This window comes from Megalobrama amblycephala, linkage group LG11 (assembly GCF_018812025.1).
Source record: "Megalobrama amblycephala isolate DHTTF-2021 linkage group LG11, ASM1881202v1, whole genome shotgun sequence".
NCBI lineage: Eukaryota > Metazoa > Chordata > Actinopteri > Cypriniformes > Xenocyprididae > Megalobrama > Megalobrama amblycephala.
In genome coordinates, this window is record NC_063054.1 from 31,875,112 (window position 1) to 31,902,883 (window position 27,772).

At 36.8% G+C, this 27,772-nt stretch overlaps 1 protein-coding gene across 1 annotated transcript; it reads left to right on the forward strand.

The window, feature by feature from the left end:
* The first annotated feature begins 573 nt into the window (after window positions 1-573).
* gtf3c2 (general transcription factor IIIC, polypeptide 2, beta) lies at window positions 574-27,358 on the forward strand. Its single transcript, XM_048207450.1, has 19 exons — window positions 574-796; window positions 2,594-2,785; window positions 3,749-3,968; window positions 4,454-4,733; window positions 4,822-4,898; window positions 5,003-5,080; window positions 5,163-5,261; window positions 7,144-7,371; window positions 7,469-7,580; window positions 8,393-8,504; window positions 15,528-15,559; window positions 16,500-16,629; window positions 16,755-16,899; window positions 19,069-19,230; window positions 19,333-19,420; window positions 19,507-19,626; window positions 19,707-19,874; window positions 23,283-23,390; window positions 26,000-27,358. Exons 2-19 carry the CDS (start codon window positions 2,632-2,634, stop codon window positions 26,219-26,221), a joined length of 2,535 nt encoding a protein of 844 aa, XP_048063407.1. The 5' UTR covers window positions 574-796; window positions 2,594-2,631; the 3' UTR covers window positions 26,222-27,358.
* Window positions 27,359-27,772: the final 414 nt, after the last annotated feature.

Genomic DNA, 27,772 nt, shown 5'->3' on the forward strand with positions numbered 1-27,772 from the left:
TACAGAATGAGTTTTTGTGAGAAAGTAAATGTGGACAGTTTCCTGTGATGGGTAAGTTTAGGTGTAGGGTGATAGAAAATACAGTTTGTACAGTATAAAAACCATTACGCCTATGGAATGTCCCCACAACTCACAAAAACAAACCTGTGTGTGTGTTCTTGTATATGGTTTATGAGGACATAAATGTGTGTAAATGACATGAGTATTACAACATAAACATGGTTTCCTCTTCCTGTGTCCTCATAAGCCAAATGCCTTTAAAAAAAACAAAACATATCCAGCAAAACCTACTATAAAATGTAAAATAAATACAACTAAAACAGATGAATTTTACACAGGAGGGTTAATTATCTAAATACATCTCCAAAAGATTAGACAGCTTTTTTGTTATGCATACATTTTAAGATTTGAAGAAACTCACTAATTACTTCTGCAAATAGCAGAGGATAAGAGGAAGGGATGTATATTGTTTTTGTAAATGAGTGCTCTTGTACATATGGCAATAAAGTACTCTGCTCTGCTTGACCACATTGATACCACCTCGTGGTCAGGCGGGATCGCGCACATGTTTTAAACCTCTCTGGTGTCAGTGTTGGATAGGGGGCGGTAATGAGCAAACCAGGTCATAGGCGACCCTTAAAACATGGCGGCGACGACTGCTAGCTGATGTGTCAAATATGCTTTAGCCGAAGAGTTTCATAGAAAAGCAGCTTATTTCTGTACAGCACAACTGAATAATAGTGTTTTAATCTATATCTGGATCGAGGACATTGTATCCAGCGCGCGTCTGACGGCGGTGAGTGTTTCATTGTATCAAGTGAGTTGGATTCGAACCCGCGTGAATCGAAGACCTTGTGGTTGAAGGAAAGGGTGGACGATCAGCCTGAGCCACTGTTAAAAGCCGTCAGTGTAGAGAAAAAGCCCATGTCTTTCCTGAGCTTCATGGGAGCAAGTCTTTCAGTGTTTCTTCTTATAAAGTTATTTTTTAGAGGATAATGGACTTCTGAAGGAGAAGCAACATCTATCAACTCAAAGCAGTATATACACTTGTTTTAAAAACTGCTTTGAGCTTTTTACAACGTAATATCAAATGCATATATTAATTTATTTTGCTGTATGGTGTTTAAATTACTTGAGTGATTATTGTTTGGCATAACTGAGTAAGCTCAATGTAGTGTAGGCAAGTAGCGCTTCATCTTGATTTTGCGCATGCGTGGATTATTAGAACTGAACAATATTAGTCACACTAACAATAAAGTACCAGAAAAGTGTATGTCATGACAATACCAAGGTTTTTTTTTTTTTTGTAATATCAGGGTAATTGATGAATTGTTGCTTGAATCATGCTTATATTGCTATTCTATTTTGGGTAACACTTTACAATAAGGTTCATTAGTTAACTACATGAACTAATAATGAACTGCACTTCTACAGTATGTCAATCTTTGTCAATGTTAATTTAAACATTTACTAATACATTATTAAAATCGTATTAACATTAGTTAATGCACTGTGAACTAACATGAACAAACAATGAACAACTGTATTTTCATTAACTAACGTTAATGAAGATTAGTAAATACAGTAACATATGTATTGCTTATGGTTAGTTTATGTTAGTTAATACATTAAAGGATTAGTTCACTTTCAAATTAAATTTTCCTGATAATTTACTTACCCCCATGTCATCCAAGATGTTCATGTCTTTCTTTCTTCAGTCGAAAATAAATGAAGGTTTTTGATGAAAACATTCCAGGATTATTCTCCTTATGATGGACTTCAATGGACCCCAAACAACAGTTGAAGGTCAAAATTACAGTTTCAGTGCAGCTTCAAAACGTTCTACACGATCCCAGACAAGGAATAAGGGTCTTATCTAGAGAAACCATCACTCATTTTCTTAAAAAAAAAAAAAAAAAAAAAAAAAAAAAAAAAAAAATTATATAAGTTTTAACAATAAATGCTCATCTTGAACTAGCTCTCTTCTTCTTCTCTATTAGAATTCCAGCAGTGTAGTCACTGCTAAAGTGTATTACTGCCCTCCACAGGTTAAAGTTTGAACTAATCGTTATATACTTAAACTAGAATATTGTATATGACAATTTTGTTCAAACTTTGACCTGAGGAGGGCAGTAATACACTTAGCAGTGTCTATACTGCTGGAATTCTAATAGAGAAGAAGAGAGCTAGTTCAAGATGAGCATTTATGGTTAAAACATATAAAATAAAATAAAAACGTTTCGAAAATGAGCGATGGTCTCTCTAGATAAGACCCTTTTTTCTCATCTGGGATCGCTGTAAACTGTAATTTTGACCTTCAACCGTTTGGGGTCCATTGAAGTCCACTATATGGAGGAAAATTCCTGGAATGTTTTCATCAAAAACCTTAATTTCTTTCCGACTGAAGAAAGAAAGACATGAACATCTTGGATGACATGGGGTGAGTAAATTATCAGAAAAATTTTATTTGAAAGTGAACTAATCCTTTAACTAATGTTTAACTAATGAACCTTATTGTAAAGTGTAACCCTATTTTGTACACATTTGATTTTAATACATTGAATAAAAAATGAACACATTTCTTTACTTCTAGACTGTGCTGGGAGCAGTTCTGTAAAAGAACAGGTATTAATGGCAGCAGCTGGCCTGAAGTCGGCCGAGCAGAAAGGCGAAAAAATGGGTCTGCCATGTGAAAAAAACACAGATGACCAGATTAACCATGAGAGTAAAGGAGCGACTCTGGATTCAGAGCCGCAAAAGATGGAGTCAGAGATGCAAATGGCTGGTAAGTGGTCAAAGAACAACCCAGGTAGTTTTATTTTAGTTTCATCAAATATGTTTTTAATATTTTATTTCATTGTTCAATGTTTATTTTATTTCAAAATACAATTTTTTATGGTTTTAGTTTTAGTTAACGATAAAACCCATGCTTTTATATGAATAGTTTGTCATTAGACAAGAGCCAAGTACTGCATGTTTGACCTTCATGATGTGATTTAAAGGGATAGTTCACCCAAAAATGAAAATTTTATGTTTATCTGCTTACCCCCAGGGCATCCAAGATGTTGGTGACTTTGTTTCTTCAGTAGAACACAAATGATGATTTTTAACTCCAACCGTTGTGGTCTGTCAGTCGTATAATGCATGTCAATGGGAACTCCATCTATAAGAGTCAAAAAAAAAAACATGCACAGACAAATCCAAATTAAACCCTGCGGCTCCTGACGACACATTGATGTCCTAAGACATGAAACGATCGGTTTGTGCATGAGAAACCGAACAGTATTTATCAAATTTTTTACCTCTAATACACCACTATGTCCAACTGACTTGAGCATCCAGCGTGTGAGGTCTGAAAACACATTCTGATGACGCGATTCTGATCTCTCGCGCGTATGTCAATGAGTGCGAGAGATCACTTCTGGCGTCAGAGTGCTTTCAGACCTCACACACCGGATGCTCAAGGCAGTTGGACATAGTGGTTCCCATTGCCATGCATCGACTGACAGACCGCAACGGTTGGAGTTAAAAATCATCATTTGTGTTCTACTGCAGAAACAAAGTCACCTACATCTTGGATGCCCTGGGGGTAAGCAGATAAACATCACATTTTTCATTTTTGGGTGAACTATCCCTTTAAATTGCTTTTCTTCTTTATGCTTTATAAATGGACACATGATGAGATAATCAGAAATGCATCTAATTCCCACTGCGTTCATTAATCTTTTATTGTGACTGTCTTTCCTAGGACAGACACCTGCCTCCCAGGTTCCCCCAGCTGTGGACCAGAAAAGCCAAGTTAATGCCGAGGGAACCCAAAAGAAACAAGGATCTAAGGCAAAGACCCCTGCCAAAAGGATGAGAAAGGAGACCATTCCACAGACTCCACAACAACATGACAATTCAGCAGTCTCTGATACTTCTGAACTCACTTCTAGTGGTCGGCCCAAGAGGAGAGCTGCTAAAGTGTATGCTCTCTGTTTTTATGCAGTTTCCCAAAATCTATGCATCATGTAAAGATTATATGACTATATTGTATACTATATGTTGCAGGATTAAATATATCTTGCTTTAGAAAAATCAATGCTGTTCTCATCAGGACTTGAACTTGGTTATTCCACATTGGAAAACCAACATGCTTACCATTGAGCTACTACGAAGTGTCTTACGTTTTGCCGAAGCAAAAACACAGATGGAAATAGATTGAAGGAGATGTGGCAAAACTCAAATTCACAGTTTTTTAGCACAAAAACCTGCTTTATGCTTGCTAACTATCTGCAGTCCTGTTAAACCTGACACTCATTATTGTGTGAGAATACTGTGCCTTTAGTATTTAAATTATGTTGTCATTTTCCTTGATGTATTTTCTTTTTGGATCTAATTTGTTCTGATAGGCTGCTAATTTTGTAATAGTGGTCTTGTTAATTCATCTAATTTTTTTCATCTTGATTAGTGCTTTAGATTATCTTCACAACCTGACCAAGGATCTCAGTACTCCATCTACCAAAGTTAGGCCCAAATCTGGTGAATTGGACAGCACCTCCCAGAAAAAGAATGCAGCAAAGGGAAGAGGGACGAAAAGGAAAACTCCAGATTATAACAGCGACTTGGATGATGATGAGGATTTTTCTCCAGGAAAGGATGAAGAGGCAGAGAGCGAAGATGAAGAAGATTCAGAGCCAGACTTCAGCCTGAAGGCGGAGCGCAGAAGCAGACCATCCAGACGAAATTATGTGAGTTTATAGTCAGAACCTTTTTTGTGCTTTTTGCTGACATTGATTCCTGTGTGGTTTAATTTTTGAACTGTGCTCTGCTCAACAGCATTGTCTGCTTCCAAACGGCTTGGCTAACAATGTCATGGAGCCTATCTTGAACTGTTTTAGTAGGACCAAAACTTTGTAAGCTATTCACTTCTTACAAGATTATGTAATAATTACCATCTTAGCAATTCATATTATCTGTATCACTTGATATTACTTGTCATTCTTTCACTAAATGCTAGCCGGGATGAAAACTTCTCCCCCTGGGTATTTCCTGAGTGGATTCCTTCTGCCAAAGATTGGCATTTCCTGTCTAACAGGTATTAGTGTAGCTAAAAACCACATAATATCCATGGAAACAAAGAAATTGTCATTTTAACAGGCATTTGTTTTGATTAACAGTGAGGCTGAAAAATATTTACCCCAAGAGAAAGAATCTGCCTCTTTCACCTTTACGCGGGAAAGAATCAAGGGAGGGATCAAACTGCAAACAGTGAGAAGGTAAGATATCATTTATAAGCTTCCACTAATTCTCTTTGGTTCTGTAAAATGGCATTCACAGTTGCTATTTTTCCATTAGGGGTGGGCGATATACTTGTCTCTATTAAGCTCACGTGACGTTGCTGTGCTATGCAGTCACGAAAGCTTATTGTTTGCATGCGTTTTTAAGTATTGCGGTTTAAAAACAAGTGATTTTAAACCATTGAAGCACAGTAAGCAGCAAAAGACAACTCATTTTGCTCTATGCGTGTGACTTTTTCTCAATAAAACTTATGCGCTCAATTGAGGCGGATACGTTTTTTTATCCGATAAGAAGAAATGTGCATAAACTATGATGCAAACACATTTGCCAAATAAATCCCTTGATGGGCAACAAAAAACTCATGTGACATTGCCTCAGCAGAGGATGTGATTGGATAACTTAACTAACCAGCGGATTAATTTCACTCTTGGTTTATCATTCTGAAATGCCTGAGCCAAACGTCTGTCATCAAAACTATTTGATAATGCAATTTTCTAGGAAGTGAATTTTGTTCTTTTGAACACATGGGATAGAAACTGCATTATTCGCAAATGTTTTATGCAATATTACTATTTTGCGCATAAATAAAATTTGCAACTTTGGATGGAAACATAGTTACTGACAGTGATTAAATCATCCCAAATGAATGACACTGACAATTGTTGTCATTGTCTCTTGCATAATTTTTTTTTTACATGATGTGATTGTTGCCATTATTAATATATGAGACATGTTACAATTAATTTCACCTAGTACAGGAATTCCCAAACTTTTTTTGTTAGTCAATCCCCTTTGACCTAAAATATGTGTTGACGTATCCGTTGAGAGTTAAAGGTGATAGAGAGGATTTTTTCATCGACTGAGAATCCAAAGACTGTTACTGAGTTTTTTAAATGAGCGCATGCGTAAGAACAGCTCCCCCTCCTTCACAGCTCACTTCAAAGGAACGCCTCCCAAAAATCGTACACGAGTATTGGAACACGAGTGTTTACCACCAGCATTCGCTGTGTCGTGTTAGTGGATTCATTATGTCGGACTCACCGCAGGTAACTCATAATCTGCAGTTGTAACTCCTGTCTCCTGACAAAAACATTGCATGCGGCGCCTGTAGAGTGTGGAAAGTTACTGGAGCGCGCAGCCGCGCTCGTCTCTCACAAGGAACGTCATGGCAGTGATTGACAAGCCAGAGGGCCAATCGTTTACGCGATGATCGCGTAAACGATTGGCTGATGTTTTTAAGGCCCTACCTCGTGCACAGATGATGTATATTAATATTATTCCTTTCAATGCACCTAATGCAACCGTTAGTAAAGACAGTTTCAAGTAATATTGCACAAATGTATAATACAAAACATCCTCTTTAGCACCTTTAACATTTAAATAATTTAACTACACATTCACATGTTCACGTTTCTCTGATGTTTTTTTTTTTTTTTGGTTAATTAAACAAAACAAATGTTTTATTTTTGATTGTTTTTATTTTTAAATTATTTTAATTTGAATTATTAGTACACTACCATTCAAAAGTTTGGGGTCGGCAAGGTTTTTAATGTTTTTAAAAGAACTCGCTTATGCTCACCAAGGTTGCAATTATTTAAAAAGAAATACAGTGAAAATGTTATTCCTGTGATGGCAAAGCTGTTTTTTCAGCATCATTACTCCATTCTTCAGTGTCACATGATCCTTCAGAAATCATTCTAATATGCTGATTTGGTGCTCAAGTAACATTTCTTATCATAAATGTTTGAAACAGTCATGCTGTTTTTATGTGGAAACTGATTTTTCAGTGTTCGTTGATGAATAGAAAGTTTAAACGGTAGTCTATATCGACTCTCATGTAAAATGTCTGCTGATCTGCAGGTTTGAATCATTGCCACATCATTCTGAGCGCTGGGACGCTATGTTCTTTGTTGGGGGTCCTGTGCGGTCCATGGAGTGGTGCCCATGTCCTGACGGGGCAGCAAAAAGACAGTATGCCGCCATCTACTGCCACAAAGGCATGGATGACAAACACAAAATCAACCAGCTATACTCAGGTCCTGTCTTACTGCAGCTGTGGAACATCGGAGACCTTCAGTGTAAAAGCAGGTGACCAAGATAAGACACTTGATATGTATGCTGTGTTGGGCTTTAGAATAAAATAGTAATTTATGATTTTTTTTTTTTTTTTTTTTTCCCACTTCAGGCCCTCAACTGCTCCTCATTTAGCGTACGCTCTGGCAATAGATGACGGATGCATCTGGAATATAAGGTGGTGTCCTTCAGGAGTGTGGGAGCTGCCCTCCACTAGCAGAAAGGTAAGAAATGACATTAGACCAAGAAGTCTTCAGGAAATTTAAAGGTACACTATGTAACTTTTTTTAATCCTTCCTCTAAAACATGTTTTTGTCTTACCCTGATTCATTTTATAAGTGTTTATTTTAGACCTGTCGGGATGGTTTTCATGGGAAATTGCATACATGCATCACTCGCCCGTGAGTGTCTCGTCCGGTCTCATCATATCCGTAAATAAAGTAAAGACACTCCGGCTACTTTGACGTGTGTATGGTGTGGGAGTAGCATAGTTTAGTTGTCACAATGAGCGAGAAAGTTTGACATGGAGCATGCTAAATCCTGAACCTCCGGGGAATTAACCGTTTTAAACAAACAGCAAACAGAGGAGAATCTGCTGACAAAAAAAGAATGCGACAGAGCTTGTAATATAACCAGAATCACCATTGGCTTCACTTTTCAGAGATGGCGAGAACTGAGGGATTTGAAATATTGTAAAAGTGGCACAGAGGTGACGTTTTTAATTGCACAAGTAAGGTATTCTATTGAAGTTGAACAGATAAATTGCCATATGTTGCTCTCTAACCGAGTTCATTAATGTAGAGTTCATTATCTATTGTGAAGGGTCATATTCATCCGCACAGTCACACAGAGCCAAAGCACAACCAAAACAATGTTCTTCCACAAAATGCATTCAGTTTTGTTTTTAAACAATTAGAGGGCCAAAAGTTACCTTTTTTTTAAAAAAAAAAAGAAAAAAAAAGAAAAAATGGTACATTTGTATTGATCAAAAATGTATTTAATAATATGTAAATGACTGTGTTTTCATTTTTGTCAGGCTCCACAAATGCCTAGATTAGGTCTTCTAGCAGCAGCTTTCTCTAATGGAACCATCGGTGTCTACAGTCTTCCACACCCAGAAGCCCTTGCAGCACACCATCAAAGTAAAGGTGAGAGAATGGTGAAATGCATTCATTAGCCTGTGCTTCTCATTACTTTAATGGGGTCATATCAGGTCCACTTAAAATACTTGTGCCAAGGACAGTCAAAGTTTAGTTTGTCATGACTATTTTAACTCTCTGTGTGAAACTTGGCTGTTTTTTAGAACGGGGTGTCCAATCCTTCTGCTGGAGGGCCAACTTCCTGCAGCGTTTAGCTCCAACACACCTGCCTCAAAGGTTTTTAGTGATCCTAAAGACCTTGATTAGCTCATTCAGATGTTTAATTCGGGTCGAGGCTAGACTCTTATGGAAGGTGGCCACTCCTGATTGGACTCTTGTGATTTAAAAACACTCAATGAAGTGAATTCATGTGCAATGTGTTGTTCCTTCCAGAAGAGGGCAGCACATGACAGAACAGTCCCAAGCCAAATGTTAAAAATGCATTTTTCTCATTAGCACTAAACAAAGACTAATCTATCTCCCATGATGGCTTTGCTTAACTTTTACAAACATTGGAAAACATAGTTTTTAGACAGAACGAACTGAATTTCCTGAAATTGTTTGGAAGGTGAATTTAATTGATTTATTGATGGATGGATGGATGGATGGATTGATTGATTGTTGTTATAATTGAATGATTTCATTCATTCATCCATTAATTCATTTAATAATAATACTTTTTATTATTATCATTTTACCCTGTAAGTCTAATTACATTTTAGTCAAAGCGTATTTTACAACAGGCTTTCAAAGTAATATTTTTTTAAAGCTATTCAGGCTCTTAAATGTGGATCAGGGGATTTTATTTTATTTCATTGCACATCTTAAGGCCACATGCACTGATAAAATGGCCAGCGTAGGCTGATTGTCCCATGGGAGCTCATAATACCCTTTCCTCAGGGAGTGCTGAGAACAGACTGATGACCTGCCATCAACTGCATCATTCCCTATTTTCCTCTTTTCTTTTATTCTCTTAAACACACATTATCTGTACTGTTTGTGTGTGTTTGCAAAAGATTACCCTCCCAGGGCTTCTCATTCATCACGGTCACAGTGAGAGAGCTAGAAAAAAGGAGGGAGGGTCTAGTGCCTATATGAGTTTCACTGCCTTCAGCCGTTTGATTAGAGGCCCCCTTTTTCACAGCAGTGAAATGTCGCTTATCTACGGTTATACTGATCGCTCCTGTTTTATGAGCTATTGACCATTCTGCAAGCAAAAACCATATTTTTCCAATGACCATTCAAGCATATCAGTGTTTCTGACTAAATGAAATTCTTTGCAAGAAACATGTATAGCAAGCATGTTATTATAATATGCTGTTTTTGATGTGACAGAATTCAGATTGCGTACACTGAATGGGATTGCTTACGGATAGCTTTCCACATCACGAATGATGCCAATGAATAACAAAACAGTGTGTGTGTGTGTGTGTGTGTGTGTGTGTGTGTGTGTGTGCGCGTGTGTGTACTTGTTTTGACTATACTTCTGAGGACCAAATGTCCTCACTTATATTGTGAAATACTTTCACAACCCACTAGTGAAAACATTGACTGGTCCTCACTAGTTTTATCTCAGCAAAAAGAGGTTTTTATTTAAATCTAATGATGTGCACATGTTTCTGTGATGGGTAGGTTTAGGTGTAGGGGTTGGGTTAGGTGATAGAAAATATCATTGACCTGATATAAAATCAATTGTAGTCTATGCAATGTCCTCACTAAGATGGCAAAACAAACCTGTGTGTGTGTGTGTGTGTGTGTGTGTGTGTGTGTGTGTGTGTGTGTGTGTGTGTGTGTGTGTGTGTGTGTGTGTGAGAGAGAGAGAGAGAGAGAGAGAGAGAGTGAGAGTAAGTGAATAAGTGAGAGAGAGATCTCCCTCTAGCACTGATCTGCTGGTACTGTTTACTCACTGTATCCAGATGCCAGCCATGGGTTAACATGATGAATGCATATCATATTTTAATTGATTGTGCATACAGCCAACAATCCATCATATCTCAAGAGCAGATAATATATTTATACTGAGTTATGTAGTGTACTTGTTAAAGATCAAGGCTGCTAATTGAAAGGTTGCAGGTTTGAACCCAGTAAGATGCAAAGCATTAACTGTAACCATACCACTGAGATTTAATTTGTAACTTAACATGGCAGAGTTCTGTAGCAGTCTTGTTTGACATCATGTAAACATTTCTGCTTTGTGGCGTGCCTGACAGCAGTGAAATCATTCTCTTGCAGCTTAGTGTTCTGACTTTTTTTACCATATGGTAACGCAAAATTTATGATATAATGTTGTTTGCTAATAATGTCATATTTTGAATAAAACAAAAAGTATGTTTGAATAGCATTGAATAATAATTGAATGAATGTGTGAAAACCGTGAAAACAAAGTCATTTCACTCGGCGGCCATCTTTGAAACGCCTCTCGGGCATCCTGGGCATCCATGCAGTTCCAATCTCTATGAATGGGGAAACATCAAATTCTCCAAAGCTCTTTGCCAAGCTTTCGATTAAATTTCATATTTGAAATCACCAATGAATGATATTTTTTTCCAAACGCTCGAATCATGACAAAAAAAACTGTTTTTAGGCTGGATCAAGCTAATGCGCATGCGCAGACCTAAATGCGCGTCTCTTGCGCCTCATTTCGGAAGCGCGCGTTTGACTGTTTCTATAGAAACCAGTGCCTCTAACGGCCGCTGCAGTGACGCGATGACTTTACCAGTCGGCGATTGGCTCTTATTTTGAAGGCGGGACTTATTCCGCCATATTGCGCGTTACACTTTCTCCCATTCAAAACAATACGAGTGACACGTCTTGTGTTATGCTATTGTCTTTGGTGAAAAGCAGGTATTGTATAGAATGCCTAGGGAATATATAGAATGTGTGAAGTTTGTAGGCAAATTATGAAATGTCTGGTTTTTGTGATTATGTTGATTACTTTTCCTAGGCATTCTAGACATTACCTAGGTATTATACAGCATGACAAGCCGACTGGCCCTTCGGCATTGTATAGAATGCCTAAATGTGTGAAATTGTGCCTGTGTGTCTGTGTGTTTTCCAGATCTAGGCAATTATAATGCTTTTAAAAAGATGTTATGCACATCCTCATTCTTATACCACAGAATGAGTAATAAACTATTCACTTACTTTAATACACTAGTAAACAATGGCCGTCCTCACTATTTATCATTCAGACATTCAGCTTTTGTACTAGGTTTCTCTAGTTATTGAGTAGTGATATGGTCCATTCTTCTGGTCCCTCAGGGGCCCTCTGTGTGGTAGACTCAGGCCCTGCTCCAGTAGAGATAAGAAGCCAACTGCCCACGTTCATTAATGAACTGTCTCTGTTTCTTCAGTGTTGCCAGTGTCTTCTTCTCCCTGTTTGCAAACTTCTAATTCATTGATCCTACTCTTAAGTTTTAATGCTTTCTTAATTACACTTTCCTGAGGCCAGAAGAACTATTCGGATGTAACAGATGCTTTCTTTAAAGACCTCGTTCTCTCAAAGGACTGAAGCTGTTAGTGAGCGTCAATTCTAATTGGAGTCTTGGATTTAAAAGGGAATTTGAGAAAAAGAAATCCTGATTGAATGTGTATTTGTTTTTAAATGATAAGAAATTCACTGAGATCTGGACTGAAATGGGCAAGGACTGTACCACTTGCATTTTATTTTTTATGGCTGGATATTGTTCAACTAAAAAAGTGCTGTATGACCTTTACAAAGCTATTCCTTTTCTCGCTGCTCTTTGTTTTTTATGGATATTACTACAGAAATTGCTTCTCACACTCCACCAGTTTAACATCTCCACGCTGGTTTTGGGATGGGTTTGGTTTTCTGTTGACAGGCTGTTCATGGCTCTGTTTGTGTTTTTTACTGGACTCGCTCTCCTGGAGTCTTTGGTCAGTGACCTGGCAATGAGCTCTGGCCAGGAACTCTTTGCACCCACAGGGAATTAACCTTCATTACTGAACGTACAATCCTTCTAAAAGACCTAAGACCTGCTCTTTGGCTTTGATAGTGTGTGTTTGTGTTGGAGTGAGTATGTTGGTGCGAGTATGTCGGGGAGACATTATGTATATAAATGAAAATCAAAATGTTGTGATTTGATTTTAATTTTTGTTTTTATATTTAATAGGTTTTTATTTTGTTTTATCTTTTTTTGTTGTTGTTGTTTTTTGTTTTTGTTTTGCTTTGCTTTCTTTGTTTTTTGTTTTTTATTGTTTTTGATGTCTTTATATTTTTTAGGTAATTTGTTAATATTTAGGTTAAATATTAAGGATTTTTTTATTGGTTTTATTATAATTTATTGTTTTGTTACTTTTTATTTTGTTTTGGTTGTTTTTACGTTAATTTTATTTATTTTGTTTTTATTGTTTGTTGTTTATATTGTCATTTTATTTATTTCTATTTTGTTTTTATTATCATTTTATGCATTGTATTTTTTTTTTACCTTTTTATTAGTTTTTTTATATTATTTTTATTTGTTTTTACATCTTTTTTGTTTTTCTCATTTTTTTTATTTTTCTATTGGTTTTTGTTTATTAAAAAATTTGTTCTAATTTCATGCAGTTCATTTTATTTATAGATCACATGAACATTCATTTGAACATTTTTGTACTGTAGATTGATTATTGGATTGTCTATTGATTTGAAAAGGACTCAGTAACAATTCTAGACGTTTCAAAAAGCTAGTGATAAAACAGTTAACCAGATTCCCACTTTCCATTATGTCTTCTGGTTCGGAAGGTTTATGGTAGATAATTATAAATGGGTTTTCTCTGGAGTGAAAGGGTGTCCCGTAAAAGGTGACGAGAGAGACGCTGACTCCTCCCTTCTCAATGGAGATAATTTACTGGCTTGTTTTCATCAGACAAGGATCTATAATTGAAATGACAAAAAAGATGCATCGCTACACAGTTGTTAGTGTTTGAGGCCATGAATTTCAGCCCAATACCTGACACCCATATCCTCCTGGCCTGTCAATCAAAAAGACCTTAGTCAGCCTGGAGAAAGGGCCCCTGGTCAGGGCTGTCTGCCACGCTGCCAGAATGAGTGGATCAGAGGTGCGATGCTTTATCGACCTGATCGACCCGTCACCGCTCCGAACGGCTCCGACCTGAAGCCATGCGGCTGTATATCACTTCTACACTCTACTCCCGTGCACACACTCTGTCTCCATGTACACAGAGTCAGTCCACAGACACACACAGTTTCATACATGTGACAACCTTGATTCATGCACTTCTCTTTTGTTTTACATTGTCTGCTTAATGAGAATATGACTGTTTAAAAAACTTTTTTTTTTTTTTTAAAGTAGAATAGTATATTTATATATTTACGAGTACATTTTGTAGATTTTTACCACTGGCTAGTTTGCAGAGTAGAGATGGGTCTGTATGTATTTAAGTATTTTTTTTATTAAGTTTTATTTATTTATTTATTTATTTTAGGGGTGTTGCTTTACGTTGCAGAGTGCTGCAAGCAGTTTCACTGTAAAATCCTCTCCTAAGGGATTTTTAAAAAAAATTATTTATGTAAATTCATCCCCTTAAAAGCACAACCACTACATTAATACAGATATAGACAGACATGTGATTCAAATTTTCAGATTTTTCAGCGTTTGTTTGTAGTACTGATTGTGTTAAATTGGTTTTGGTTTATTTTCGGTCATACAGTGAGAACCAATTTGCCCATTAAAGTGCTATTACTCATTTCACAGGTGAAGAGAGCATTTTTTGCAGGAGTCTTAAATGTATAGTAGCAAAAACAGCCCATTTGATTGTAATGGTCCAAGAGAGCAAGTGGAAAATGTTGACGACAAACTAAATTATGACTGTTTTTAAAGGGTTAGTTCACCCAAAAATGAAATTTCTGTCATTAAGTACTCACCCTCACCGTCCCAAACCCGTAAGACCTTTGTCACCTTCGAAACACAAATGAAGATATTTTTGATGAAATCCGAAGGTTTCTGAACCACATATAGGCAGCAATGTCATTGCACCTTTTGAGGTCCAGAAAGGTATTAAAGACATCGTTAAAATAGTCCATGTTACTAAAGTTCGACCTTAAAGCTGCTGTCCATAACTTTTTTTGTTAAAAATTTACAAAAATTATATAATCATTATGGTACACTTATAATAAGTGTTTATATTCAGACTATTTCAGACCGGACTGGTAGGACAAGCCGCAGAGTATCACAGTAACTGCGTGACTCGCCATAGACATAAATGGAGAAAAGTAGCTTCGGCTACAATGTTCTTCCGCAAGGCGCGTGCAGTTCTGTTTATTAACCGCTAGAGGGCCAAAAATCGCAGACTGCAGCTTTAACGTTATGAAGTGACACAAATACTTTTTGTGTGCAAAAACAACAAAAAAAATGGCAAATTTATCAAACAATTTCTTCTCTCCCCTGTCATTCTCCTACGCGGCTGACGTAGTGAACGCAGTGCATCTCTTCCATGTTTACGTCTGAACGCCTGTTCAGTATTGGCCAGCTCCTGTGTCAGCATCACATGCATGTGTCATGCTGCTCACATGTACAGCGTCGGCCAATACTGAGCCAGCGTTCGGACGTAAACATGGAAGCGCTGCACTGCGTTCACTACGTCAACTTTTCTGGACCTTGAATGATGGTAACTACGTTGCTTTCTATGTGGGATAAAAAAAAAAAAACTCTTGGACTTAATCAAAAATATCTTAATTTGTGTTCTGAAGATGAACGAAGGTCTTATGGGTTTGGAATAATATGAGGGTGAATACCTAATGACAGAAATTTCATTTTTGGGTGAACTAACCCTTTAATGCAAAAAAAAAAAACCTTCAGATATAAAATAAAATGCACTGTATTTGACCCCTTTAAATGATGACATTGTTAAATTGCTGCTTGTTTATACTTTACATTATTCAGTTAAGCACATGTCATTTGATCCTTGTTCCTTTGATTGTTTTTCTTGATAAATGCAGTCATGTGTTGAATAGTAATGCTCCTATCTATAAGTGCACAGCATTGAACACATTTATGTGTTTTCCAATAGGAGAAACCAGCCAAGCACCGCTGATATGCCGGGTAGGTCAATATCCACTCTGCCAGCATGCTTCTTATTTTTACAGATAAGACCTCCGTCTTTGTTTCATTCCACACATTAAGTGACATATTACACATTCATTGCAACTAACGTAATGGTAGAATGGCAAGAGATCATTGGAATGTTTGCTTGAATCTGACGTGTCATTTTCACTGTAGCTCAATTTCACAGTTGAAGTGGCTTTTCACTAAAACTGTTCTGGGTATGGCTCCTCTGGGCCATTTTATGGGCTACCTACGTAACATTTTCAAGCATCCAAGAGATGATCCTCTGGAAATTAGCTGTCATGGTAGAAAGACCTCCTTAAACAAAATGGAGGATTTTTTTTGCATAATTGCAGAAGGAAATAGCTTATAGAAATATTGAATATTGAGCAAATTTTAAACTTTTGTGATTAACAGATAAACCATGGAATTGTGATATGATTTAATAAAATATACTGTATATTGTGTAGATATTAAATAGTAATAATAATAATATTTTCATAAATATGGGTTAGGGTTAGGGTTATATAGTGGGTTGTTTCTATACATTTTTTATATTTTATGTAAATGAGACTTTCTATAGTACATTTTTAAACCGTGCTCTAAAATATTAGTCTTTTTAGAAATAAATTCTTTATAAAAAATACATAATTACTAGCAATTTTTGCTCTAATATTTTGCTTTGTCATAAAACATTGTGCATATACATTTTTAGGGTGTGCTCTTCTCTAAAATGTTTCAAAAACAGAGTAGAGTAGTCTTTATATAAAAAATGTAGGAAATTCATATGTGGTAATCATGGAAAAGTCTTTGAAATTCATTGGTCAAAATATGTGGGAACCCTGAATTATGTATACCATTAATTTTGTAATCATTACAGATGGATGAAGTGTTAGATCAGTGTTATATGACCTGCTTTATGGTTATGTGTTTGCAGGTGAAGAAGGTTCTTTCTTTGAAGATGGGCTCCAACCAGGCAGATCATGAAGGTCAAAGTGGCCTGTGCTTTGCTATGGATTGGCTCCATGTCAAACCACATAACCTCTTGGCAGCTGGCTTCTATGATGGTGAATTAATATGTTTTGCCTTTAGGTCTATTTGTTCTTCTAGAGAGAATTGCAAAATGTGAATATCTTCGTATGTTGCATATATTTTACATTTGTGATGTTTCACTTCACTTTCTCTTTCCCAGGTCTGGTTGGTTTGTGGGATCTTGCTAGTAAGTCTACGCTACTGAGAGTCAGGTCTCCAGATGGAGTTGTGTCTCTCTACCCTTATCACTGTTTTCACGCCCATGACGAGAACATCCGAACCCTGAGCTGGTGTAAAGCCTCTAGGTGAGACATTACATACAGACTCCCAACTTGTGAACTGTAGTGTCTGTTTACAAAAGGAGATTCTTGAATATACCACACTATAAACTGTGAATTTTTTTGTTATGCTAACCCAGTGCCTCATATATATCATCTAATGTCATCTGTTTCATTGGTATTCGTGGTGTATTTAAATATTCATGTATGCCATTAGTTGTATAGTATAGATGCTATCAAACAGCCCGCCCATGGAGTTTTCTCATTTAGTAACAGAGAAACAGTCTAGGTCAAATATATTTCAGCATCTCACATTGTTTCAGCATCAGTAGGTTCAACAGCCTGTTCTTAACATTTAGATTTAAAGCACTGTGACCTTATAAGAGAAAGCGGCATTAAAGAAGTTCATTTGAAAAATGACACCCTATCCCAATGCCCCACAGGGGGGCTCATGAAATCAAGTGGAGATTTCTTGTGTTGATTTTTTTCTTCTTCTTCTTCTTGTGCTTTAGGCTCTTTAAACGGGACTGCTCATGTAGAATTCAGATACACCTAAACCTCAGAAAATTCTTGGATCCGTGCATTAGCTCTTAAAGTGACAGCAGCATAATATACCTGCTGCAGTCTGTCATTAAAGGGTTAGTTCACCCAAAAATGAAAATTCTGTAATTTATTATTACTCACCCTCATGTCGTTCTACATCCGTTAAACCTTCGTTTATCTTCGGAACAAAAATTAAGATATTTTTGATGAAATCAGATCGCTCAGTGAGTCCTCTATTGCCAGCAAGATCATTTCCTTTTTCAATGCCCATAAAGCTACTAAAGACATATTTAAAACAGTTCTAGTGATATCTATCTAGTGATGGGCGATTTCAAAACACTGCTTTGAAGCTTTACAAATCTTTTGTCTCGAATCAGTGGTTCGGATTGCATAAACGAAGCCTCATTTACTGAAATCACGTGACTTTGGCGCTCTGAACCACTGATTCCAAACAAAAGATTCATAAAGCTTTGAAGCAGTGTTTTGAAATCGCCCCTCACTAGATATTGTTGAAAAGTTGTTATTTTGTTTTTTTTGGCGCACAAAAATTATTCTAATCACTTTATAATATTAAGGTTGAACCACTGTAGTCACATGAACTGTTTTAAGTATGTCTTTATTAGCTTTCTGGGCATTGAAAAAGGAAATGATCTTTCTGGCAATAGAGGCCCTTGTGTTCCAAAGATGAACGAAGAACAACATGAGGTTGAGTAATAAATTACATCATTTTAGGGTGAACTAACCCTTTAATGATAATCAAACAATAAATGGCAAAGGAAAATCACTCACTGATCTTGACTGAATAACTTAAGTAGTTTTAATAAGGATTAATCTATATTTAATGTGTACAGTAAGACATACTGTACTGTATACACTGTATACAGTGTTAATTTATGTTTAATTATTCATTTTTTTTGTACATTATTGTATTGCTGATTGTTTACTTGACTTATGTAATTATTTTGAGGACCTTTTTCTCATATCGTGACATTTCAATATTGACCAAAAATAATCTTGATTATGATTCTTGACATAATCGAGCAGCCCTAGCATGCACCCAAATTCAAGCATTCAAGCAAGAGGGTTTGAGGGGGGATCAGCTGTCTCTTCTGCCCTTTTACTGTCCAGATGCTCCGAGGAGAGCATCTGGGGTCAGTAGGATTTAGGATTTGACAGTAAAGACATTTATAATGTTACAAAAGATGTCTATTTCAAAAAAATGCTGTTCTTTTGAACTTCATTAAAGAAACAAATGTATCACACTTGCCACAAAAATATGAAGCAGCACAACTGTTTTCAACATTGTTAATAATAAGAAATGTTTCGTTAGCAGCAAATCGGCATATTAGAATGATTTCTGAAGGATCATGTGACACTGAACACTAGAGTAAAGGCTGCTGAAAATTCAACTTTGCCATCACAGGAATAAATTATATTTTAACATGCATTACAATAGAAATCTCTTGTTTTAATTTGTAAAAATATTTCACAGTATTACTTATGAATGAAACTTTTGAATGGTGGTGTATTTGTAGAGCATGTCAGTAGCAAGATTACTGTGAATATTGTTAAAAATATTGATCTGTTTGTAATTGTGACAATGTATGAAAAAGCAAGAATTACATAATGTTTTTATCTACTGTTGTTGGGCAGTAACTTGTTGGTGACGGTCGGAGATGATCGCATGGCTAAAATGTGGGACGTGAGGAAACCCTACGTGCCTCTTTTGGCAGTAAAGCGCTGCCTGACCCCTGAAGTGTACTGGCCCCTCTTTTGGAGCGGCATCCTGATGGCTCAAGAGTGTTGCTTTGCCACGTGAGTCCACAACGTTTTGCTCTTCTGAATATATGATATTAAGTTTTAAGTCAGGCATAGTATATATACTTTTATTAAATCTTTTTCTTTTGCTTTGTGTAGGTTTGGGCAACATGGAGTCCATTATTTTGATTCAGGTTACATTGGAATCAAGCCTTACTTTGTGTGTCCTAGAAAAGCCACTATTTGGGTTGGTGGAAGTTTCACAAGAGTGTCTCTACATGGTTTAATACAGTCAAAATGGTCTAATAATGACAAAACAACTCTCTCTTTCAGAGCCTTTCAATGTCTGATTGGATAAATACTTTTGCCATTACGGACAATGGAGGAGATTGTTTATTTACTATGCTTCCTCGAATGGATATTGACCCCAACAATATCAGACGACGGAGATTTGTATGTATCTTTATCATTAATTGAATTCCCACATATTAAAGCCTTGAATTAACATTGACCATTTTGCTTAACCCCCAAAGTCAGTGTACAGGACCGACATGGTCCAGTTTGAACCCGGTCAGAGGTCTGAAGATGAAGAACAGGAGGAGGACGAAATGGAAAACGCTACAGATAATCCTGGGAAGGAGCCATTGACCTACAAAGGAGCAGTCAAAAAGTACTATCTCCACTTTCATGACTTGGACCTGGTGAGAAAATCAAAAAGATAATTTTTTTGTGCAATCATTCCTTCATTTCATCATCGTTGAGCAGGTTTCTTCATGACACATCTCTGTGCTTGGGAAATGATGTGGGAAGTCAGATTTTGAGAGTATTGTTCTTTTGTTGCCACATAAGCTATTTTCTTTCACTTTCACCAGAGCTCTGCACCCACAAAATATTTTTTGGGAAAAGTAAAGGGGTGCACTGTAAACCTTATTGTCATCGCTCATGAATATTAATTAGGTGATGTATTGTTAATATCCATAACTGATTTGCTAAAAAGCAGGTGAGCGCTAGCCATAATAGGGTTGGAAGAAGGTGTCGTTTTATTGGGCCGGCCACATTTTTGTCTCTGCACGTCGACCATACAAAATGATGCTCTTAAATTTGAGTAATATTTGCCCAAAAAGTGGGGTAAATTCCTGGAAGTGGGAGGGATATGTCCACCCCAGTTTTAATTAGGGTTGGGACCAGTGGCGTAGCCACGGGGGGGCCTGAGGGGGCCTAGGCCCCCTCATTAACATGATTTCCCCTCATTAACCCCCCAGATTTCTGAGCGATTTTTATTTTTTATGTTGATTTACACTGATGCATATGCTGCGCGATAAAATGCAACAGCTGTTTTTAGACTTATTGGTTTGATTATTTCACGTGTTGCGCGTAGTCTCTGCTGTTATTATCTTTGCGCGTGAGACTTCGTTATTATGCGGTGAGTGGCAATGTGAAGCCGCACCCGAGGCTTCCCATTTCCAGGACGCGCATCTCAATGCAGTGAAATCCGGTGGATGCTCGAGCTCAGATACTCTTCATTCATTTTAACCAATAAAAAGTCGTTAGAGAATCAAGAACCTCTGACTGCAGCGCACACATCTTTCTTCTCGTCATTATAGTTAATTTGAGACAGTTTCCGTGGCGTTATTTGCTCTCGCTCAGATATTGCGAGTGCGGCTGTGCGCACTCAAACTTTGTTCCATGTAAATCAAACATGCATTTTCTCTAGAATTGTCTTCTCTCCTGGATTTAATGTTGCTAGAAGAGGTCAGATGAGATCATGTAAGCCTATGTCGGTAAAACTCAGAAAAAATAACACGACTGTCCAATCAGCCGTTATAGGCTACTGTGCTCGTGGCGCGCACTCAAGAACTGCATGCGCAAATGCGCCGGCGCGCGCTGCATAATTACTTTATTATAGCTTTAAAAAAGCGCAATAGAAACTACGAGCAATGACCGTCGTTTGAAAATGAAATTCCCAAACATGCTATTAAAGCTGCCTCAAAACTGTGCATGCATGTATTTGTTGACATAGTTTTAAAGCTATTGTTGTCCGATTTGTTGGCCTTAACGTCTTAAAAATGCACATATGTACACCAAGGAAATCTAAATTTTCTCGGGGGAGCATGCCCCCGTACCCTCCTAGCAAACTACATTTTATGACCTCTGTAATTATTAAGCTCTGCATACATGTTCTATAAATTCTATCTCATGAAATCTGAGGTAAATGTGTATTTCTACAAATGTGCGCACTTTGAGAGTAAAAGTTTGTATATGTAGTATGCACTGTGATCAAATATAAATGGGACCAAACGCGATTGAATGTAAAGGTTTATGTCTCGTTATTCTATTAATAACTACCGATTGATTTTGCATTTCTTTTAGAAGTTAAGAATTATTAGTGTCATTGTAGTCATTATTAGTGTCATATATATATATATATATATATATATATATATATATATATATATATATAGTAGCGGCCCCCTCATTTTTAGATGGGCCCCCCCAAAAATAAAATTCTGGCTACGCCACTGGTTGGGACAATAAATCAATGCATCACGAATCGAGAAATAATTCAGAGATTTTCCAAATTCATCGCGATTCGAATCGATTCTGAGCTTAGTTTATAACAGCAGATGGCACTACATGCTTTAGAAACAGCCGTACTCTTTTTGCTTCCAATTACTTACACAAACCACTTCTAAAAAATAGTCATTCATAAAGTTTGAAAAGATTGAAGCCAATTACAAGGGTGTTTGCAATGGGCTGTTTACATTAATCTCTTGTCATAAAAGCATTCTGATATCCGATTATGTTCTCAGACAGACGAATGCATGAGCGCTCTTCTTCATGAGCATTTTAGTATGCGGTTAAAAACTAGCCTAGAGTGCAATCTACTTTTAAAAACTAAGCTCAGAATTGATTCGAGAGAGAATCGCGATGCAATCTGAAAATGTCAGAATCAATCCATGAATCGTGATGAATCAATTTATTGTCCCACCCCCAGTTTTAATAATAGATACGCACCTGATTTTCTGTATGTTTTTCTGTGTACGAATGAAGTTGACTAGTAAATATGTGTTTGCAAGACCATGTAAAAATCTATTAGTGGCCTCACTAATGTGTGTGTATATCATAGTGGCTGTGTGTGTATGATCTGTGTGTGATAGCTACTGTGTACTGCAGCCTATTCCACAGATCATTACATGCGGACTGTACAGGGGCCGTGGCCGGACTGGATTTATTGGCTTATTTATTTTCCCAGCACACCTGAGCAAGTGCAGGAGACACAGTCGAGAGCCCAGGAGTGCTGTCTGCATGTTAGCGTAGTGGCACCCCTTTCTCTCGTATCCCTCTGAGACTTATCCCGCATTTCATGGGTTACATGTTGATTAAGTTCTGCACCCTTCATTAATTTAAAGTCATAGCCGCCTGGAGGCCTACCCCCATCACAGAGATGCTCCATCTGTTCTGCCGTCTCACGCTCCAGCGCTCCACCCCCATCCGTCCGTCCATCCATGGCGCGCTGCACATGTCCGCTTTGAGGCCATGGTCTGGCGCAGGCAAGAGCTGTTTGAATTGGGATAATTGAACTCTCCTCAGTCATCCTCGCACGTACACAAACATTCAGGCACCAAACGAACAATGGTCTGAATGATAGCACTGGTCTGTGAGCACTGTTGGATCAACTGCTGTAGCTGGGAAGGAAATTTCATTATTAATGCATTAATAATAGTAGAGCAGAATGCTAGCAACACCACGGTCATGGGTTCGATTCCCAGGAAATGCATTAATTGATCAAATGTATCCAATTTAACTTTTTCGACGCGGAAGTAAGGTGTTTTGTGAGTGTGACAACCTTTTTCTGCTGCTGTGTGAACATAGCCAATGATGCACTGTATCTAATTCAAACTGTGAGACAGATCATTGAAGCTAGATTTTCAGTCACAATCTTATTATGATATTGTGAGGTTTTGAACGTGACATGAATTGTAATGTGAAGTAGTTGCTGATACCTGTCAAAAATAAGTGGTGGTAACTGTACATTATATGTAGTGCTCTCTTAACTGGAGTTAGTGTTCACACCTTGTTTTTTTTTTTGTTTTTTTTCTATCTCTCAGGGGAACTTTGCTAAGTGTGAAAATCGGCCCATGATGAAGCACCTGCATCAAAATGAGGTCAAAGGTGTCGCTAAAGTTGACCAGATGCCATTGAGCGCACTCTACAAGGTGAGATCACATTTATCTATACAACAGCAAACAAGCCCAGCTGAGGCCCTCGCTGACATCTATTAGTGTAGAGCTGTGAAATATCCTGAAAAACTGGATGCCAGCTGCACCTGATGCTTGTTTTATGCCAGGATAACCATGCCAAATCCCATCAGAATTTTTTGTAGTAGCTGACCAGCTACTAGACTACAGGTGGGGATGCTGTAGACCAATCAAAATCAAGTATTTGAGAGAGCTGTGTATAAAAAAAATTTTAAAAATGTGCCTTACACATTGTAATATACAAATATTCACCATGTGATATAAGATTTTGACTCTAAATATGTTCCCCATAAGGTGATCCATCAGCAATCACCTTGTGGAGACTAAACCTGTATTAGCTGTATTGTTACTCGCTTTGGGCAAGCTATAGTTGTATGTAACAGTGTCAGTGCACTGCTGTCTGGAGTATTTGCACTGGCCAGTGAAAGAGAGAGAGAGAGAGCGGGTGGTTTGCTGAGAGTTAAGCAAGAAGATGGACAGAAGCTAATGGCCTGTAAAATTAGGAAAATGTCACTCTGGATATAGAGTGGATGATGGGAGGAGAGCAGGAAAGCAGCTCGTGTAGATGAGATGAGATGGTGGGTTTTTCTGAATAACACACTGCACGGTGAAACATTTGATCATTTATGCTTAAAAGGATTGTATGAAATGCCCAGTTGCATTTTATTGATGTAATGCTTTATTTTTATTGCTCTGTATAGAGAAAATTTGTAAGAAAATTCTACGAAATAAGAAATTCAGTTTTGATTAGATTAGACTCGTAATGTTATGCTGATATTATAATTTGTAAAATATGAAAAAATAAAATATAGTATAAAGATGATAAATAATATAATAAAATGTATATTAAATAACTGAATAAATACATTTAATAAATAAATAAATTTAATATTACATTTTTATACATACTGTATATACATTATATATTCACTATATATATATTTAATTAGATTAACATTTTGGTAACACTTTACAATTAGTTCCCATTAGTTAACGCATTAACTAACATGAACTAACAATGAGCAATACATATTTATTAATCTTTGTTAATGTCAAATAATAAAATATAACTGTTGGTAGTTCATATTAGCTCAGGCCCATTAAATATTATAAACAGATACAACTTTTGACTTTAATGATGTATTAGTAAATGTTAAAATGTCCATTAACTAAGATTAATAAATGCTTTAGAAGTATTTTTATTAACTAATGCAGTTATTCAATAGAGGGTATGCATCGACGTCACTTTCCCGCCGAAAACGCGCTCCCTCAGCTGGACTGAGTGGCAAAAGAACCTGCTGCGTGACTGGATTTAATAGGGGAAACTGCGAAAACGAATAAAAGTTTTAGTAAAACTAACGAATTACACTAAAGGTTGGGCTCAAAAGTGTTCCTTAAAGCTTGTCAAATAAACCTAATCCATGGATATTGACATGCAGCCAGGAGTCGTGTTTCCTGATATTTATAATATGTGCCTGATTTGACGGCGGGGAAATACATAAAGCAAATCTGCCTGTGAACGCTTTACATAACTATAATGGGTAGGTTTAAATCCGCGTAATCACTTATATCAATGTTATATCGTCATATTGTCCAGCCCTAAAACATATATAGTTTTATAGTATAGTTTTTGTCAGTGTTGTTTATTGAAAAACACCCAATTATGCAGAATATAAGATGGTAAATATTTAATGAGTTGTGAACATAATATATAACAATACAATATATACGGTATGATTTTACCTCAAAATCCAACAATTTGACACAAAATGATAACTGCAAATCCATGTTTCTCTGCTGGTGTTGAGCTGTTTCTGTGAATTGCAGTGATCCATTTGCTTTTTTTTTTCTGTAGCTTTCGCAAGTTTTTAAATATATACCTCAGGTTTTGTGTCAAAGCTATTTATACAGTCAGTCGCAAAGCTCTTTTCCGTTTTGTACGTTTTGTGTGTTTTTCGCGACATTCACGCTGAAAACCAATGCTGCCGCTCAGTCTTTTGCCACTCAGTGGCGTGACCGCAGTCGTAACGGTCGACGGTGACGTCACGTGCATACCCTCTATACTAACAAATGGAACCTTATTGTAAAGTGTTACCGTGAGTGAGTGAGTGAGCGAGTGAGCGAGTTAGTTAGTGTAAAATAAATATAAAAGTTTGACTGTATTCCCTTTAATCCCAAACACAATTTTGGACATAAAAACAGTGGCCAAGGAGGAAGTTACAGGCAGAACTGGATGTCTTCCAGCAGCAGAAGTGTTTATTGTTCAGCAGAGCCACGTGCACAGAGCGATTAGAGCTTTGCTAAAATGCTTTATTGCTGGCAGTATAGAGCAGTGACCCACAGAGGACACGCAGGAACAGAAGGTTAAACAGACCTTTGTAATTACTAATTAATCTGAGTAGAGATTCAGACCATAAATATATATACACAGGGGCCAAAATGAACACTAACCAAGTGCCAAATGCAAGCTACTCGCCACTTAAGTGATGTGAATGATTCAAATCAATGACATGCAAACTGTCTACTTGAAATGTAGTGTTTTTACTGTCTCTCTCTCTCTGTCTCAGGTCCGTTTTAACCCAAACATGGATGCATACAACTGGATGTTGTCAGGCGGTCAGTCGGGATTGGTGCGTGTGCACTGTGCACGTGGACTGAGCTGCTCTGTCATGTTCAAGCAGTTGCGTGAGGCTCAAGCCCAGTTCAGCGCCATGTTCCAATCTCAGGAGCCTGATGACTCTGCCACAGCTGTTCGTCACAGCACAGCGGATACAGTACAAGTGCACTAGTCTCAGCTCTATCTTAAAATGGATTGTGACGTCATAATAGGCTGAGACTTTGGGACTTTTATTTTTAAATGCCTGATGATACGCCCACTTTTACTTAACTTATAATGAAAGAAGCAAAATCTATTTTGATACAAGCCACTGTATATATTTCCGTTTTTATATTTTTGTGCGTTTCGTTTTTAGCGCTGTACAGAGCTATAAAAGCTGTACTTTTGAACTAATTTGCACTGGTGTGAAGCTCAGACAGGAAGTTTGTGATGTTTTTAGGTTAGTATCATTATCTCAAAGTGTCGTCCTTTCCAAAGTATGTGTGGACAATGAAATTTCGATTATGAGGAGCTATATGCTCCGTTTCCTTCCTGTTCCAGTTCAGTGTTATATTGTGATCAAACATCTTGATATTTAGTGCGAAAACACTGGACTGGATCTTTGCTTTTTGCTAGCCTGTTCTCTTATCTATCATATCACAATCTGTTGTTTTTACTTTTAGCATTTCTTTTCCTGAATCTAAATTTTAAAGAAATAGTTAACCCAAAAATTTAACGTCATCATCATGTCCTTCCAAACCTGTATGACTTTATTTCTTCCATGAAACAGGAAGACAGAAATTTTGAAGAATGTATTTGCATATTTTTCCATTTAATGAAAATGTAAGGGCATCCAAGCTCCAAAATGACACAAAAGCACCAAAATGTTTATATTCATAATTCTTCAGAAGCCACACATTAATTTTATGTGATGAGCAAACCAAAAAATCTTCCCATTCACTGTCCACATCTACATATATTGAAATATGCAGTTTTTAGATACAATATGTTAATTCCGACCTCAATGCAAGGTGACCAATCACTGACGATTAATTGTCCAATCACAGTGCAGCATTGTAAATGAGATGAGAGCTACAGTGTAGGACAAAAATAAATGTGAATACCTTAAATTTTGATCTGTTTTTGTTCTTAGAGAAAAACTATTGAAGTATTTGAGTTGTATGGACTTTTTTTTTTTCTGTAACTTTTTTTGACCGACCAGATCCCCATTCACATACATTATATGGAAAAGATTACATTCGTGAACATTTCTCTACGGAAGAGGATTAGGGCCAAGCAATAATACAAAAATAAAACCATCTCGAGATTAAAGTTGTTAAATTTCGAGAAAAAACTCGTTAAATTTTGAGAAAAAAGTCGAGATAAAATGTTGAGAATAAACTCATTAAATTTCGAGAAAAAAGTCGAGATAAAATGTTGAGAATAAAGTCATTAAATTACGAGGAAAAAAGTTAAATTACGAGAACAAATTCGTTAAATTATGAGAAAAATGTTGTTAAATTTCGAGAAAAAAGTTGTTAAATTACGAATTTGTTCTCTTAATTTAATGACTTTATTCTCAACATTTTATCTCGATTTTTTTCTCGAAATTTAACGACATTTTTCTCATAATTTAACGAATTTGTTCTCATAATTTAACAACTTTTTTCTCGTAATTTAATGACTTTATTCTCAACATTTTATCTTTTTTTTTTTTCTCGTAATTTAACGAGTTTATTCTCAA